Source organism: Eumetopias jubatus, unplaced genomic scaffold (genome assembly GCF_037043125.1).
Source record: "Eumetopias jubatus isolate StellerSeaLion01/CBP00866 unplaced genomic scaffold, mEumJub1_p1.0 scaffold_5, whole genome shotgun sequence".
Classification (NCBI taxonomy): Eukaryota; Metazoa; Chordata; class Mammalia; order Carnivora; family Otariidae; genus Eumetopias; species Eumetopias jubatus.
In genome coordinates, this window is record NW_028274811.1 from 34,638,496 (window position 1) to 34,655,436 (window position 16,941).

Consider the following 16,941-nt stretch of genomic DNA (forward strand, 5'->3'; position numbering starts at 1 on the left):
CTTGAGGATTCCCTCCCCCTCCCTGGGCCCTCCCTCCCAGTAGCCCAGGCTGATGATCCTGGCGGGGACACAGGGCAGGGCCCAGTAATTGCTGGGCATTGAGTGATGTTGGGATGAAGGAGCTGGGAAAGGGACTTGAGAAGATCTTGCCCCAAGGGAAGGTGGCTGGTATAATCAAGGACTTCTCTGCCTTCACCTGAGGAGGGCGGGCTGCACTTCACCCTCACCAGGTGCTCCGGCCCACGCTCTGTCAGGGTCTGCTCAATGTGAACAGATTGGAAGGGTCAAGTCCCAGCCCGTGGACAAAGGGCAGGACCTGGGTGCCTCTCACTCGAGTGCACCTGCCCTTTCTTGGTGAAGGATGTCATTCCTAGGGAGAAGACTTCACAAACACAGAGTGAGGGGACATGTTGCCAGATGTGGGGGTAGGTGGGACGATGGTAAATGAAGATAGGGTTGGGGTATAGGGCAGGTCTAGGAAGTAGGAAGGGGCAAAGAGAAGGGATGGGGAAATTGGGTAGGGACCTAAGGACAAAGGGCTGCTTCCAGTCTCTCTCACTCCTTCTCTCAGTTCCGGGAAAATAAGAAACCAAAACTCCAAAAATAGAGAACTTTATTGTCAGGGTAAGTGTTTGGGACTGGGGAAGGGGAGCCAGAGCCCAGCCCCAGGAGCCTGGGGTGGGGAAGAGGCTGACATAGCACACACAGAAGGCACGCATAGGGAGGCCCCCCCCTCCCTGACAGAGTCCCTACCCGGTTACCCACTAGGACCCCAGGTCTCCCTGTTTCCCTTCTAGAGAAGCACCAATGGGTGGTCTCAGCTAGAGACCCAGGTTTGGAGTAGACTTCTTCACTTCCCTTCCCCCTTTCTGCCGCTACCCCTTCTGCTCACCTGCCCATCAGCCCCCACTGGCAAGACCCAGCAGCTGGTCTAGTGTCTCGGGAACTGACAGTCACAGGCCTCTCCCAGTGGGGAGGGGGCAAGAAGGAGGATGCCACAGAGCACACCCTCCCTCAATTTGCACTCAGCCTAACCCTCTGCGCCTGGGCAAGGCAGAAGGGTCATCACCAAGGCCCCGGCCTCCCCAGATCTTTGGTCCCACCTCCCACCACTGGCTTGGGTTGGCCCCTACGGGCTGGTGAGCCCACAGGTCTGATGCAACTGCTCTGTCACTCCCATACCTCGGTCCAGATGGCCCCATGGTAGGGGTGGGGTAGGGGCCGGGGTGTGCTGAGCCGCAAGGGCTGGCCTACCTGCTTGCTGGGGTATTTGGGGGGGTTGGTGCGGTAGCTGTAGTCGGAGTACTGCTCAGAGCCCGTGGACGTGGTGTCACCAGTGCCCACAAATGTGTTTGCGGGTGGCAGGTCCTGCACCACCTGGTGCTTCTTGGAGGCCGAGGGTGACTGGGGCTGCAGCTGGATGGAAGGCAGTGGGGAGTTAGAGCGGTAGTGGCGGCCCAGGTCAGGGCTGCCCGGTGGGTAGTTGAGGGGCAGGTGGATGCGGGGGCTGTCTCCGGGGGCATCGCTCATCAGGTTGAACTTGAGGGATTTCTGCAGCCCCGCCTCGTCCTCATCTTCCACTGGCTTCACAGGCTTCGGGGACTTGCTCTTCTTGCCCTTGCTTTTGTTTCCCTTGGAGGCTTTGCTGCTGGGCTTGGGGGCATACAGGTCCTTGGTCTCCTTCTTACCGGCCTGGTAGCCACTCTTGGCCTCCCGCTGCCGGCAGTAACGCACGAGCACTGCCAGGGCGATGAGCAAGGCCACGGCCACAACACCGGCCACCACACCAAAGAGGATGTTGCCACGTTGCTTGGAGCGCTCGTATTCTGGATCCCCAGCGATGTCGATGTCCAGTGGCGTGTCCAGGCTGTGGCCCAGCAGGGTCTCCAGAAGTGTGCGGTTGGCCAGGGTCTCATTGACATAAAGGTGGACCAAGGCCGTGCCATAGCGCGGGGGCTTGCCACGGTCACTGACTTTCACCACCAGGCGGTGCAGCCCGTGGTGGCGCCGCTCAATCTCCTTCTCAAGGGTGATGGCTCCTGAGTGTGACCCAATCTGGAAGAGTCCGTAAGGGTTGCCACCAGCAATGCTGTAGGTCAACTCAGCATTGACACCGGAGTCGATGTCCTCAGCTGTCACCTGGCTGACCGTCTCACCAAGACGTGTCTGGGGGGTCAACAGCTGGTGGGAGGTGTTGGAAGGGGCGGTGATAAAGGGCGCATTGTCATTCTCATCCAGCACATTGATGGTGACGCCGACGTAAGCTGAGCGAGGTGGGACGCCACCGTCCACCGCCTTCAACTGGAAGGTATAGGTGCTCTGATGCTCCCGATCAAAGCTCAGGCTGGAGAGGATGGTGCCCGTACCATTTTGGATAACAAAGTCACCATTGTCCTGCTCCACCGTGAGCTGTACCCGGGCATTGTCCCCTTTGTCCCCATCAATGACAGTCACCATGCCCACTGGACTCAGCGCCGGCATGTTCTCCATCACTGAGAAGTTGTAGCCACTCAGCATAAACTTGGGGTCATTGTCATTGCAGTCCAGCACATTGACAAGGACGGTGGCTGTGCCCTGCAGGCTGGGGCTGCCCCGGTCAGCTGCCACCACCTTTAACTCATAGCTGTCCCGTTGTTCCCGATCAAGGGATGTCTTCACCCGGATCTCTCCAGTGTCAGGCGAGATGCTGAAGAGGCCCTTGGCGGCTGGCTCAGGATCCAGAGAGTAAACCAGCTCTGCATTAGAGCCCGAGTCGGCATCGCTGGCGGTGACTTCGGCGACCACTTCACCCGGCTTGTTGTTCTCTGGGAAGGCGACCTCAGTGACGCTCTGGGTGAAGACAGGGGCGTTGTCATTGACGTCCACCACCTGAACCTTGAGCGAGTTGGTGCTGGAGAGCGGGGGGTTGCCAGAGTCCACAGCCACAATCTCTATGGTGTAGTCTTTGACCTTCTCGTAGTCGAGTGGAGTGGTGGTCTGCAGGAAGTATTTCTTTTTGCTGTCACTTCCCGTCTCACTGGCCTGGCGTAGCTGGAAGGGCACGTCATTTGCCACCACACAGGTGACAGCTGCATTCTCTCCCTCATCTCGGTCAGATACCTGCACCAGGGCCACGGCTGTCTCCTCTGCCACGTCCTCCGAGATATTAGCCATCCCGTCTTGATGGGTCACCAACCCTATGCCCCGGATCTCAATGGTGGGGGCATTGTCGTTCATGTCCTTCACGGTCACCACCACTTGGGCACGGGCACTCTTGGGGTTGGTGCCTCGGTCCTTGGCGAGCACCGAGAAGCGCAGGGTACTTAGGTCCTCACGATCCACAGGGCCCTGCACAGTGATAAGTCCAGTGTTCTTGTCCAGTCGCAGAAGACGCCTCACCACCTCGGGCGCCTGGTGGAATGTGTAGTCGATCTCCGCGTTGGCACCTTGGTCCGAGTCATTGGCCTTCACCTGCAGGGCAGGGGAGGAAAACGGGGATGGGTTAGTCCCGGGATAGCACATCCAGGGACATGTGAGCTGCCTTTGCCATGAGCACGGCAGACAGAACTCATCTCATGCGGCACCCTTTCCAAAAGCAGCACATAGACTGCCCTTTCCCCAACGCTGACACGCGGCAGATAGTACTGATCTCTTTCCCTGAGGAGCACAGACGCAGCCTGCAGACCGTCCCCCCTGTTACAAGCAACTAGCAGAGGTGGGACGGGGCACAGTTCGACTCTGCTTACCATCCCGGTACTAGTGTGCCCAAACATGGGGATAAGGATCCAACTAGCAACTGGGGCAGCCTTTCCACCCAATTAAACTGGCCTTCAACCCTTCCGAAGGGCTGCAGAGGTGTGAGTAGTAGAAGTGGTATGTCTGCATGACATACGTGCGTTATAATATGCGTGCATGCATATACATGTGTTCTGAGACTGGGAGTATATGTTAATGTGTGAGAAGGTAGGTGTTTGTGCACGTGTGTGTTTGTGCATGAGTGGAGACCCACAGGCCCACCTGGAGGCCACAGGTGAGGGGATTTCTTTTGAAAGCAGCCAGGTAGGGATAGGGGTCAGAAGGAGCCTGCCGGGCCACTGCTTCTCTCAAACCGGGGAAACCTGTTTCAGCAGCTTTTCTCTCCTGGCTGGCGCTGGCTAGGCACCAACTTGAGGAATCTGGGCGGCTGAGCCTGCGGCCGAGAGGGAGGGGCTGGTGCAGGCCACAGAGCCTGCTCACAGCGGGCTGGGATCCCAGCATCAAACAATGAACTGTCTGTCCCTTTGCAGTGGGCACGCCCTCCCACGCCAATGCCGACGCACACTCAGCCCAAGTCTATACAAACATGGGTGGTGATGGGGCAGCAGGAACCTGGTGGGAATGGCCATGAGGTACCGCTGGTCAGGGAGAAACAGAGGGTTGGAATCATGTCACAGTCAGGCAGAATGTGCTGGCAGTAGGGGTGGGTGTATGGGGGGAAACGGGGAGGGCAGGACAGCTATAACTTGGCAGAATCTCTGAGGAGCACCGCAGAAGAGTCCTGGGTTCAAATCCCAGCTCTACCACTTCCCAACTATGTGACCTTAGGCCAATTACTCAATCACCCCAAGCCTCAGTCTACAAATGTATAAAATGGGATAATAATAGGACCTATTTCACAGGGCTGTGGTGGGAATTAAATAATACTTGTAAAAATGCCTAACACTGCCTGGTACGTGGCAAGTGCTCCCTAAATAGCATTTATACTTCTTTTCATCTGCCCATCCACCTGTCCATCTCTGAAAATCAGTGGTAACACAATGCTGGGCACTTCATCTAGTGGGGTCTCAAACCACTGCTAGTCTTCTCTCCTTCCTGTCGGGCACCAGGACTTTTTCAACAGTGGAGAAACCTGGGCAGGGCATCCCAGCTACCCCCGGCCCTGTTTACCCCTGTGAGAGCCAAACTCTGTTTCTTCTCGTCGCCCGCCCTGCCCCCAGTCTATCTCTCCGTCACCTACTTTTTGTTAGGATTCCCACTTCTCCCTGTCTCTAGACTGGTTACCCGGCTTCTTATCTACCTCTCCCACCATCTTACGTCCCTTTGTCTCCGTGACTCTTCACTTCTGCCCTGTTGCCCTCCCAGCCTTGCTCAGCTCTTTCTGCCTCTTTCCCATTCTCTCTTTTCTGCCCCTTCCCGAACCCCGTCTCTGCCCCACTCTCCTGCTTCGGCCCACTGGAAGGGGGTATAGCTATTACAACACGCACAGGCTTTGAAGCCAGACTGTTGGATGTAGCCAGAGTGGGATGGGAACACATCAGCTGTGTGAGATCAGGCAGGTTTCCAAATCTCTGTGGGCTCAGTTTCCCATCGGTGAAATGGGGATAATGCTTACCTTGTACTGTGAGGATTCCATGACATAATATACATAATGTGTTCAGAACAGTGCCTGGCACCCAGGCTGTTATTATTCACCAACTCTGACTGTCTGTCTCCCTTTTCTTCCTCAGACTCTCTTCTACATGTTCAAGTCCACCAGCCTCTAAAAAAAAGGCTAAAACTTCTCCCCATGCCCCGCTTCAGTTTAAGGACACAGAAGGAAGGGTTTCCCAGGACCATAACGGTGTACAGGGCAGGCTGAGCCCTCCTCAGCTCCCTCACTTCAAAGACAGACAGCTCCAGCCCAGGGGGAAGGAGAAAGGAGCTGGGGCTGGCAGGAGGCCAGGGCTGAGATGACAGCGGGAGATACGCCCACCTGTCTGCAGGGACGCTTTCTTTGCTCCCTCCCTGGCCCTGGCCCCACCAAGCTGCCCAGCCCCTGGGGCAGTTCCCATGCTGAGAACTTCAGCAGAGGCAACCGACCCCCCACTGAGCCAAGCACCCCACACTCATGAGCACCCTGTGCCTAGGGAAGGAAGCTGGTGTACAGACAAGACATCTGAATGCAGTTTTCTAGAACTCTGCGGACTCACTTGGCTAAAATAATCTCATCTGACTGTCAGGGAGAGAGAGGCAAAGAAAGGCTCTGTCCTCTAGCTTCAGGAAAATCTCATCTGGCTAAAGGGTGCTGGTTGGGAAGATAATTCTCATCTCTGGAGAGGTTGTTCTTGTTCCAACTTGGCTCGCCTGGCTAGGGAGGAGGGTATCATTTGACTTGGGAGGGGGTTTCACTTCTCCAAAGTTTCTCCAACTTGAGTCTGCTTCGGGGAGGTGGGGGGACTGCTGTTCCTGTGCTATATCACTCTTACTAAGTAGCCTTTTTTTTTTTAAAGATCTTATTTATTTATTTGAGAGTGAGCAAGAGAGAGCATGTGAGCATGGGTGGGGAGGGTGGGCAGAGGGAGAGGGAGAAGCAGGCTCCCCGCTGAGCAGGGAGCCCGACGCGGGGCTCGGTCCCAGGACCCCGGGATCATGATCTGAGCTGAAGGCAGATGCTTAACCCACTGAGCTACCCAGGTGCCCCTGTACTAAGTAGCTTGATAGAGGAAAATAATACCACCTGCTGGGATAGGAAGGTCTCGCCAGTTGGGGGCTGGGGGGAAGAGCTCTTGCCACAGTATCCTGGCAGTTTACCCCTAAGTGAAGGGCACTCTCACCAGGTGGGGCTGAGCTCCCGTTTCTAAAGGTGGGAACCCTGACAGTTAGATGGAGGGACCTCTCACCTGGATGACCGAGTGGCCAATGGGGCTATTCTCAGACAGTTCAGCCTCGTAGGAGGGCCGCTCGAACTTGGGGGCGTTGTCATTGGTGTCAAGCACAGTGACTCGCAGCAGGGCACTGCTGGCGCGTGGGGGGCTGCCACCGTCCTGCACCTTGATGGTGAGATCATAGGAATCCCAGCGCTCCCGGTCCAGGTTGCCCATCACGATGAGCTGTGGCTGCTTCCCCTCCTGGTCCTCTGCCACCTGAAGCCCAAATAGTGCCTGGGCCTCGGGCCCGGCCTGCAGCTCATAGGATGCCACACCGTTGGGGCCAGCATCGCGGTCAGAAGCCACCGGGATGGGGAAGAGTGAGCCGATGTTGGTGTTCTCAGGGATGGGTAGCGTGATGACAGGCGAGGCGAAGTTGGGCGTGTTGTCATTGATGTCCTGTACCTCTATCTGGCCCTCTAACAGCCGGGGACTGCCATTCTGCACCAGGTCCGTAATAGACACCTCAAACTCCAGGATGCAAGGCTCACCAGGGAGCTGGTTCTGGCATTCACGGAGCCCCTCGCGGTCGATAGACGTCTCAGTGGTGAAGATGTCTCCTGTCTTGCCGTCCACCCGCAGGTATGGGGCGCCTACCTCTAGTTTGTACAGGTGGCCCACATCTGGAAAACCATAGTCAGCTGCAAGGCTCCCAATGAGGGTGTTGGGTGGCTGTTCCTCCAGCACCTTGTACACCACCCGAGTGGCATGGCCTGGGGATGCCGCCAGCAGAAGCAGCAGTGCCAGCAGCAAGGGGGGCAGTAGCACCCGTTGCCCCCCGGGGCCTGGGCTGGGCCTCAGGGGCCCCATCCTGGCAGGCTCTAGAATCAGGAAGGCTGCAAGGAGGAGAGGCAAAACAGGAGGTCAGCTGGGAAGAGGAACCTGGCCCTGAGGGTTGCCCAAGCCAGGCCCGGACTCTCCCCCTGCCATCTATATGCTATCCCATGACGAGAGCTCAGCCCCAGCCCAGAACCCCGATGCCAGAACCCAGAACCCTGAGTTTCACCCACAGCTGGGTGTAGCAGCAGCGTCTGCCCCAGCTGGAGGAGCCGGTAAGGGCCTGGACCAGGTCTAGAGCAGCTCCCGCCCATGGAACGCCCTGACCCTCCTACCCCTCCCTCCTCCCTGCTCTCCAGTCTGTGCTTCGCCCAACACCTCCTTCTCACCAGCACCTTGCCTTAGTCACCCATGGTAATTACCTTGATACTGAGATACGGAGAGACAGCAAGTGGAAGGGTAAGCCCTGAAGCACCCCCCACGTACATGGTAGGAAAGAGACACAGGCACCCCTTATGTTCCCTGGACCCCACACTGAGGGCCACTCAGGATGGCTGGAGGGAGCGGAAAGACGTCTCATTTCTCTTCCTTCTGAGGTGCCAGTCAGTATATGCGTATGAGATATGACACGTCAAGTCCCTCTTTTCTGACAGTAATCACCCAGAGCGCCCAATGCCCCCATCCCCATGAAGGGCCAGCTTAAACTAGGCACCCATCAAGACTTGGAAACAGCTATAGAGCTGAAGAGTAGGAGTTAGCTACCCACCTCCCCCCCAAACACATACTGCCCCCGGCTTGGTTCCCTGGCCGCCTCCTCCCTTCCTCCCGATGTTTCCACTGGGAGGAGGGGAGACACTGACAGGTGTGTGGCAAAAGAGTGTAGAGGTCAAGATTGGGGTCAGGACTGTGGTCAGGGCTGACTAGCCCTGGAATTGGCATTGGGAGCTGCCCTGGCCTGTCCTTAGCAACTGCGAGCCCAGCAGGTCTAACTGGGACAGAGCTGCCAATGCCACCACCAGCCTGTTCCTGACCACTCCCCTCCAAGCTCGGCTCCCAGTCTCTCAGTAAACATCTGGCTCCTATTTGATCCCTCTCCCCACAAACATCTGGCCCCTATTTCATACCTGGCCCCGCCCCCTTTGACGGGTCCAGTCCCATCTCTGACCTGCTTCTCCGTGCCCACCCCCAAATCCTTCCAATTGGAGCGCTGTATGCCATAGCCAACTACAAGCTGCACACTCATCACCCCAATAACCCACTTCCACCCATCTCCCCCCACCAGCTTTGAGGCTATGCATTTGCAGACCCCAGCCAGACCTCCTACTGCCCCAGTCTTGACCCCTTCCTTCTCTCCAACCAAATCATGGCCAGCCCCTCTATTCAAATCCAAAGTCAGGCCCTGCATTTTCAGCAGAGGGCTCAGGCTCCCTCTCCTCTCCCCATCTCCCCACTTGCATCTGAAATACCTGCCCCCCCACCTGGAAATCCTACCCATCCTTGTCATAGACCACACCTACCCCACTGAAAGCAGGCTCTGGTCCCCCAGGAAGCCTTCCCAGGCCTCTCCAGCCCACGGTGACTTCTCCTTTCTCCAACTCACAGCCACTATTGTCTGCCCCAATCCCAAGGCAATGAATCACTGAGCTGCCCGGACCCCGCCCACCTGCCTGTGTTGTTCAGTCCCAGTACTGTGCACCTATGCCTGTGTTCTCTGGCTCCCCGGAAGAATGCCAGACTTCCTGAAGGTAGGGCCACACTCCCTACACTCATTCCCCTGCCCCAACCCACACATGTTCACAGAGCTGAGCACCACGCATTCAACAACTGTTTACTGTGCACTTACAATGTGCGAGGCTCTGTCCTGGGCACTGGGACACAGCAGCATACAAGATAGACTCAATCTGCTATCGTGGAGCTCACAACAGCTCAAACTCAATGACCGTTTGTCATTTTTGTTTGATTGTAATCATTTGGCACATGTAAGGAATCAGGGTGGAGAAGACATCAGACAGTCTGAGGAGAACCCCAACTGTCCATTTCCTGGGTGCTGAGCAGGGGAAAAATGGTTTAGGGCCTCAGTTTCCTTATCTGTAAAATGGGAATAACACCACCTATTTCCTAGGGAGTTTGAGATCATGTGGGCTAAATGCCTAGCACACATATGAAGTACTCAACAAATGCTCCCTTACAGCACTTACAATTGTAGTTATGTAGCTGTTATATGAGAAATCATTTGTCAATTGTCTTTCCTACAAGACTGAGCAGAGAAGAGAGCCTCTGCTTTGTTTGCTCCTACATCCTCAGGACCCTGCCCTGGACTTGGCATACAGTAGGCACTCAGTAAGAGCTCCTGAAGGACTACTTTAGCTCCCAGGTTTAGCCTATCCTGGCACTTTCTGGGTGGTCACTGCTTATTTCCTTGCCTAATTCCCTTACTCCATCAAGAACCTATTGGCGTCAAATTTAATCCTTCTCTGTTTAGGTCCGTAGTAGACTCTCGGCAAATGCTCAGTGAATGCAGACTCCTTACACAAGTCAAACACTTCACTTCCTTCACATAGCACTCCTAAACCGCACCTCCTCCCTGGTCACTCCTTGGCAGTAAAGTGCTCAATGTATATGAGACTGTTATCAGATTAGTGTGTGTGCTTGTTCCTAGTTGCAATCTAAACCTCTTTAAAGGAAGGAGGAATTTATCTAATGCTCCATATGGATCCACCCTCCAGCCACTTCCCATCTACCTGCATGGACCTGGCACAGGGCTCATCTTACTTTCAAGCTCCAACCCAAACACTCCCTGAGGACTGTCTCCAGAGAACCTCATTCCCTTCTGGGTACCTTAGCCTGCCTTGCCCCCATGGCACACACACAGTGGATCATTCGGCACACCAATGCCATGCATAAGTCTTGGCAGGGTGGGGGTTATATGGGAATTACCCTAAACCTGACACAGAGGAGAAATAAAGCAGTGACTGCTTGCCTCACTCACTCTCCAGAACAGGGATTCCTAACCTTTTTAGATCACAGCCCCCTTCATGAATTTTAGGAAACTATGGGGCAGATTTTTCCAAGAAAAATGAATGCTCACAAATTTTGGCTATAAATTCAGAGGTCTGTGATCTGACAGAGTCAGGGTGACTTTGATTTGTAGCAGCTCAAAGAGCTACAGATTAAGCCCATCCTTCCCCCTCTCAGGGTCAAAACCCAGGGCTCTGACCCCTCAGGCCTCCCAGGCACACAGATACTGGAAGCCCCCCTCCCCACCATACATATTCTTTTTCTGTCTCACTCATTCACCCTTAGAAGATCCCTTACCTCCAGCCAGCAGAGGAATCAGGAAAGGTATTATGGTATACAACCTCAGAGTTGGAAAGGAAACCACAGAGAAATATCCAAGGCCAGGAAGGTATGGGGAAAAGGGTGTTTCTGGGAGGTAGGAATTTAGGGGAACACGGGTTTGGAGGGGTGGCTACCCAGAGTGAAAGCAAGGGTTGAAGATGGTTTAAGGCCCATGAAGCACCTGGAACATTCCTTTAAAATGAGTATCATCTGCCCCCCCTTCCCGGAATTCTGATTCTGGGGGAGGGACCTGGAGAAACCCCCTGGCAGTAGGGTGGAGGAAACAGGATGCACTATCAGGGAAAGACTATCTCAGAGATGTACTAGGTCCCCTGGAGTTGAGAAAGAAGTGCAAATTCTGTCACCTTTGCCATCATCATCACTGCCGTTGCCATCATCATCCCAGCTAACACTCCCTGAGGTCTTAACTGCATTTACATACATTATCCCATCTAATCCTCTCCACCCTCCGAGATGGGTACTTTATTACCACACTGCCTCCCTTGTACAGATGATAAAATTGAGGCTAAGAAAGAACCATGAACTGTCTCAGGTCACAGAAGTAGTAAGCTGAGTCAAGATTTGAGAAATAAGAATGCCTCTTCACATCCCAGAGTCTGGGGAAAAGGCTGGATAGGGGAGAAGGAAAACCCACAGACGTCTCAGAGGCTAGAATATGTTGGCTGAGTAGCACCCCCCAACCCCACCCCATCCCTGGGCTGCCAAACTTGCCTGGCAAAGGAAAGAAAGAGAGAGGGCTTAGGGTTCAAGGCCTGAACAACCCCAAGCCTCCCAGCCTGAAGCTGTCCCCTCCCCCCACCCAGAGGCCCTGGGGATGCAGGGACAGAGTCAGAGGGGCCAGGAGCAGCAGTGAGGCAGCCCTTCCTCACCCCTGCCCCCCCATCCCTGAACTTTGCCCGGGTATGGTTTGGTTATGGAGCGTCATTAGTCCCAGGTGGCAGCTTCTGAAGCCATTAGCTCCTTATCTGTCCTTGCTGCCTTCCTGGCAAGGGTGTCCCCACCTCTGCCCAGTGACATAGGCACCCAGGACCCTGAGAAGCAGAGCTGCAGGGCAAACCATGACTCATTCTTCTCAGGCCTGAGGACAGCAGTGAGGTATGAGGGGGCAGAGTCCAGGGAAGCCCAAGGAAACCGCCATCTGTGTCAACATTGTTGGGGGGGGCGGGGAAGATAGCAGTGAGGGCTCCCCTGGATCCTTCATTTCCAGCCCACCTCAGGGACCAGGGTCCACTTTCTGCTGAATGCTGAAACACCCAGAGGCAGCCATCCGTGTCCCAGTGACCAAGTCAGCCCTGACCCCCCAGCCTTACCCCTGCACTCTTACACGGTAGCCACTGCCACCGTGGGCACAAAAACCGAGGGACAAAGCCAACCTCTGGGAGAGCAGGGTAGGGCTTAGCAGGGCTGTGTGGGGTGGAGCTGTTCAGAGGCTTCCCACAGTGAGCAAGTGCACAGCCCTCAGCTCCTCTCCCCTCTCTCTCACAACCCTCTATTAGCCTCTGCAGGGCTTCCAGGCACCTGCATTCTGGAGTCAGAATGTTGGGGTTCCAACCCTTGCTCCACCACTTCCTAGCCATGTGGCCTTGGCCAGGTGACTTCACCTTTCTGAACCTATTTCCATATGTGAAATGGAAATAACCAATTCTGCCTCTTGGAAGTTATTTGGGAGATGAGATCTGTGGCATTCAGATCTATTATATTATGAAGGACCAGTATACATATAAAATAACTGAACAGAACATTTTATTTCCAGCACCAGGCACACAGTAGGTGCTCCTTGGTTCAGTAAACAAACGAACCCATCCGCTGCTAGTTGGGAAGACCTAGGAAAACAAGGTTGGTGTGTACCTTACCACTATACTGCATCCTCACCACCCACTACAGGCCCTGGCAGATACAGCCAGCAGGTGCTCAATACATTGTGGAAAGAATCTCACTCTGCAGCACCAGCTCTCCTTGCTCATGGTCAGGGAGCCATGGCCCCCTCCCTACCATACCAGAAGGGCCTCCTCCGTCTCCTACCCTCACCCCCAGGCCCTTTCCCGGTGCTTCCACCCCTCTCCTCCCATCTCTCTCTAGCCCAGATCCCCTGACCAAGTAGCCACAGCAGCAGCCCCTCAGCCAGGAAGATGCCAGACCAGCAAGACACCCTCTTCCCAGAGCTGAAGTCTCTCTGGGAACTGGCTTGGGGCAGACAGGGGAAACTAAAAGCTGCCAGAACTGAAAGCAGATCCCCTACTACATGACCCCTGCCTATCTCTGGAGGCCCCTCTCACTCCTCTTCTCTGATTCCGTTCCACGCCCTGGTCTGGTTGTAATTACAGATTTCAATCCTCCTAGACCTCCCCATCAAGCAAGTAGCCCCCACCTCTAGGCTGTCACAAACCCCTTCTGAGCGCCCTCTTTCCCGGCAGCTACCGAAGATTGGCTCAGAGCGGGTAATGGAAGGCTCCCTCCGTCTTCCCGCACGATGTCCTGGACTCCGTCGCCGCCGGGGCAGCCCCCTGTCCACACCGCTGTGGTCAGCGGGTGCTCCCCGCACACACCCAGAGCGCGGGCGTCTCCTCCCAGAGGACGCAGCAGTGTGTGTGTGGGGGGCGGGGGGACGGCTGTTCCTCCACCATCCTCGGACTCGGGCGGCCCCACCCCCACTCCAGTGACACAGGGCCTCCGGGAGCTCAAGGCGAGGCGGGGGCGCGGTGAGAACGTGTCTCGGCCAGTGGGCCCCTTGCGCCCCCTGCCCCAAGGGCCGCCACGGGGAATCCCTCCTCCTCCGCATCTCGGCCCTCTGCCTAGGGTCCCCAGCAAGCGGGCGTCGGCTCCCGCCGAGCAGCGGGCGCCGGGAGGGGGCGGGGAGGGAGCCGGAGCCGGAATCACAAAGCGTGGCGAGCCAGGCCGGGTGGGGACATTCTCCTGAAACGGACCCTCTCACGGCTAGCGGAAAGGGGTCTTTGCCCCGCGCGCAATCCTCAAAGACCTCGACGCTACACCGAATATTCCCAGCTAGAAGAAACAGTAGCCAATCACTGCTGGGGAAACTGAGGCCAGAAGTCTGGGCTCCCAAGGGTAGCTGAGTCCATCTCGCCTACCAGTTCTGCTCCTGCGCGTGCCGCGATCTCCCCTCGGGCCCCCGGGCCTTGCCCGCACACCCGACTCTGGCCTGCAGCCGGCACCTGGCACAAAGGGCGTCCAGGTATGAGAGGGACACAGGTGTGCGGGACCCAGGTGTGCTGGGGACCCATGTGGCTCGCAGAACGCAGCTAAATGGCCCGAAGGGGGTCGCAAACACCGCCCCAGCCTTGCACCCTCTGCAAAGGGACCTAGGGCCTTGAAGCCCACGGGAGCCGGGATGGCGGGCCTGCCAGTCCAGCCAGTTCCGGGAATACCCGGCCGCCCGGCCCCAGAGTGGGGGTGGGGGAGACGCAGGCTGGGAAGCCGGTCCGGCCAGCCCCCAGGGTTCCCGCGGTGCTGATAGTCACAATAACAATGTCGTGATTAAGATGAAGGGACGCTAGGGGCTCGCCGGACCTCCCCTCGGCTTCCCCGGACCGAATCTGGCCTCCGAGGGAGAGAGACTGAGTATGTGTGTTTGTGTGTATAGGCTGCAAGGTGTAATGTGACACTGTTGGTGCAAGGTGTGTGTGACACCCAGTGTTAAGATGTGTGAAGCAGTGGATTCTGTGTTTGCGCCCCGTGAGGCGCCGCTGTAGGTTCTACTTTCTGTGTTAGGGTGTGTGCCGTCAAGGCGTGTGCTGAGACACTGGGGTTGTGTTTATGTGGGTGCAGTCGAGGGGGGCAAGCGAGACCTGTGTTGTGCATCTGTGTTCTGGCCAAGGAGTGGGTAACAAAATTTATGTTAGGGTGTGTTCCTTAAAGGAATATGTACGTGCGAGGTTAGGTTTTGAGTGTTCATTTGCGAACTGTGGCCGCGACACTCGTCCATGAGGGCACGGGATTGTGTTTGTGTGCTCATGTCGCCGGATGTCACACCCGGTTGTGTTCTGTTGCTGTTATGGCCACGGGTTGTGTGTCGGTGCTGCTGAGCGTGCAGACGCTGAAGCGGATTGTGAGCTAGTGACGGTACCCCAGTGGGCGCTGGCGTGCGGGAGGTATGTCTGTGTGCACATATGTACGGATGTATGTATGCGTGTACATATGTCCGTGGTCTGGCCCTCCGGGTGCCCGCGGGGAGCTGGAAGCGCCTGGGTGATCCGAGCTGGTCGCCCAACAAGTGTGTGTGTACGTTGTGTATGAGGGTCCTTGCTTGCTTCGTCCTCGGGGAGCCCCCCCACCTCAAACTGGGGGCTGCGCGCTTCCCCCAACCACCTCCATTCGGCGCGCTCCTAGAGTCCCCTTATTCCCCGCGGCTCCAAACGCGCAGGGGTGCGGGACGCCGAGGCAGAGGTCCGGTTCAGCACCCCCTCTCCTCGCTCCGCTTCTCGCCGCGGACTTTGGAGGCCGGGATGCCCAGACCTCAACCCCCGGTCCGAGCTCCCAGCCGCCCCCACCTCAGCCCCGGCGAGCTGAGCACCGCCTGGGCCCCCGCGGCCTCGCTCGGCTGAGCGCCCCTCCCTCAGCTCCCGCCGGCTATGGCCGCTCCCGACCGGGAGCCGCCGCCGCTGCCTCCACCGCCACCGGATCCTTACCCGCCTCGGGGCAGCGCCGGCCGCCGGCCCTGCTGTCCATGAGCCGTCACCGGCCCCGGCCCGGGCTGCGGCTCCGCACGGCTCGGGCTGGCGCTGCGGTTCAGGCTCCGCGGCTCCGGCTGGCTCTGGGCACAGCAGCCCCGGCGGCTTCGCGTCCGCGCCGCGCTCCCGCTCCCCGAGTGTGTGAGGCGGCGGCGGCGGCGGCGGCGGCAGCGGCGGCGGCGGAGCCAGCAGCGAGCGGAGCGCACAGCCCGGCCCGCCCCCTCCCTCCCTCCCCTCCCTCCTGGCCCGCCTGCCCGCCTCCCTCCCGCCTCCCCGCCCTCCCCCCACCCTCCGGGCCGGGAGGTGGAGCTCGGGACCTCTCTGGTCCCTCTGGGAGGGGACCCCGAGCACCGCTCCCCAAAGCCACGACCCCCCTTCGCTGTCTCCTCACTCCCCGGGACCCGGATACACGGGCCGTCCCCCTCCCTGGGTCTTCACCTTGCACTTATCCCACCCGAGCCCCCATCTGGGACCCCTCCGGAATTCCGTTCCTAACCTCACTCAAACACCTGTCCCCTACGCTGCCTCTTGGGAAGTCGCGCCGGGGAAATGTCTTCCCCTGTGCCTTCTTCCCTGGAGGGCATCTGCTTCTCCACATCCACCTTCTTCCCGCGCAGACCCCCAGATCACCCGGTGTGGCCCTCCCTTCCCATTGCGCTCCGGGGAATTCCACCCCTCCCCCTCTGGCCGAAGCCGCAGAGCGGTCAGCCTCGGTGGCCGCAGCAAGCCGTGGGGGTGGGGCTATGGAGGGGACCTTGGGAGGAGGAGGGTAATGGGACCCGGGGGCTCCTCCAGAATGAGGATGGGGGAAATATACAAGAGTGAGAATGAGGTGACACGCCAGAGCTCGGGCTTTTGGAGGGTCCCCCTGTCACCTGCCCTCAGGGCGGGATGGAGCTGTGGCCCCACATATTTACCAGTGACATGCACACATTCACAGACTCACACGGGTCCCTGCCCCACGAGGCCGCGCAGTGTCACGGCCTGTGTCACACGCCCTCACAGTGCCACAGGCTCCCTGTCACACTCACACTCACCGAGTCACACACGGTGTCACACGCAGTGTCTCACACGGATTCCGTTCCTTCAGCTCAGCTCTGGCTCTCTGGCGCCATCTAGAGGCCTCTGAGGAGCTTGGGAACTCCCTTTCCTGCGCTTAGGGTTTGGTACCCCAGGCTCCAAAGTGCCCCACTTCCATATGACCCCCTGCCTTTTACCACATATAGGCCCAGCCAAGGTGTCCTAGGACGGAAGAATGAGGAAGGCTCTCCCTGGCAAGGCCTGGCACTGGGTTTGGAAAGGCCTATTACGGGATGACTGGTTGCCGGGCCTCTATTTGTCATAGCCGCTGTCTCTTTCCTGTCCTCCCCCATTTTCCCATCCCTACGGCTCTTTTATTCCCTCTTTCCTTTTTCTCCCCTACCCCCCACCTCTCTGTGGAACACTCTTCAGCGTGAGGTGGGATCTCTGGC

At 57.5% G+C, this 16,941-nt stretch overlaps 1 protein-coding gene across 2 annotated transcripts; it reads right to left on the reverse strand.

Annotated features, from left to right (window-relative positions):
• Positions 1-1,124: 1,124 nt before the first annotated feature.
• On the reverse strand, positions 1,125-15,467 carry PCDH1 (protocadherin 1). 2 transcript variants are annotated; one of them, XM_028092947.2, is made up of 3 exons: positions 15,428-15,467; positions 6,618-7,480; positions 1,125-3,450 (listed from the first exon to the last, which is right to left on the reverse strand). In XM_028092947.2, exons 1-3 carry the CDS (start codon positions 15,465-15,467, stop codon positions 1,171-1,173), a joined length of 3,183 nt encoding a protein of 1,060 aa, XP_027948748.2. In that variant the 3' UTR covers positions 1,125-1,170. The 2 variants fall into 2 exon arrangements, with proteins under 2 accessions (XP_027948748.2, XP_087879755.1); XM_088023629.1 differs by lacking the exon at positions 15,428-15,467 and having other exon boundaries at positions 6,618-6,860; positions 6,897-7,454.
• Between the last annotated feature and the right edge of the window lie 1,474 nt (positions 15,468-16,941).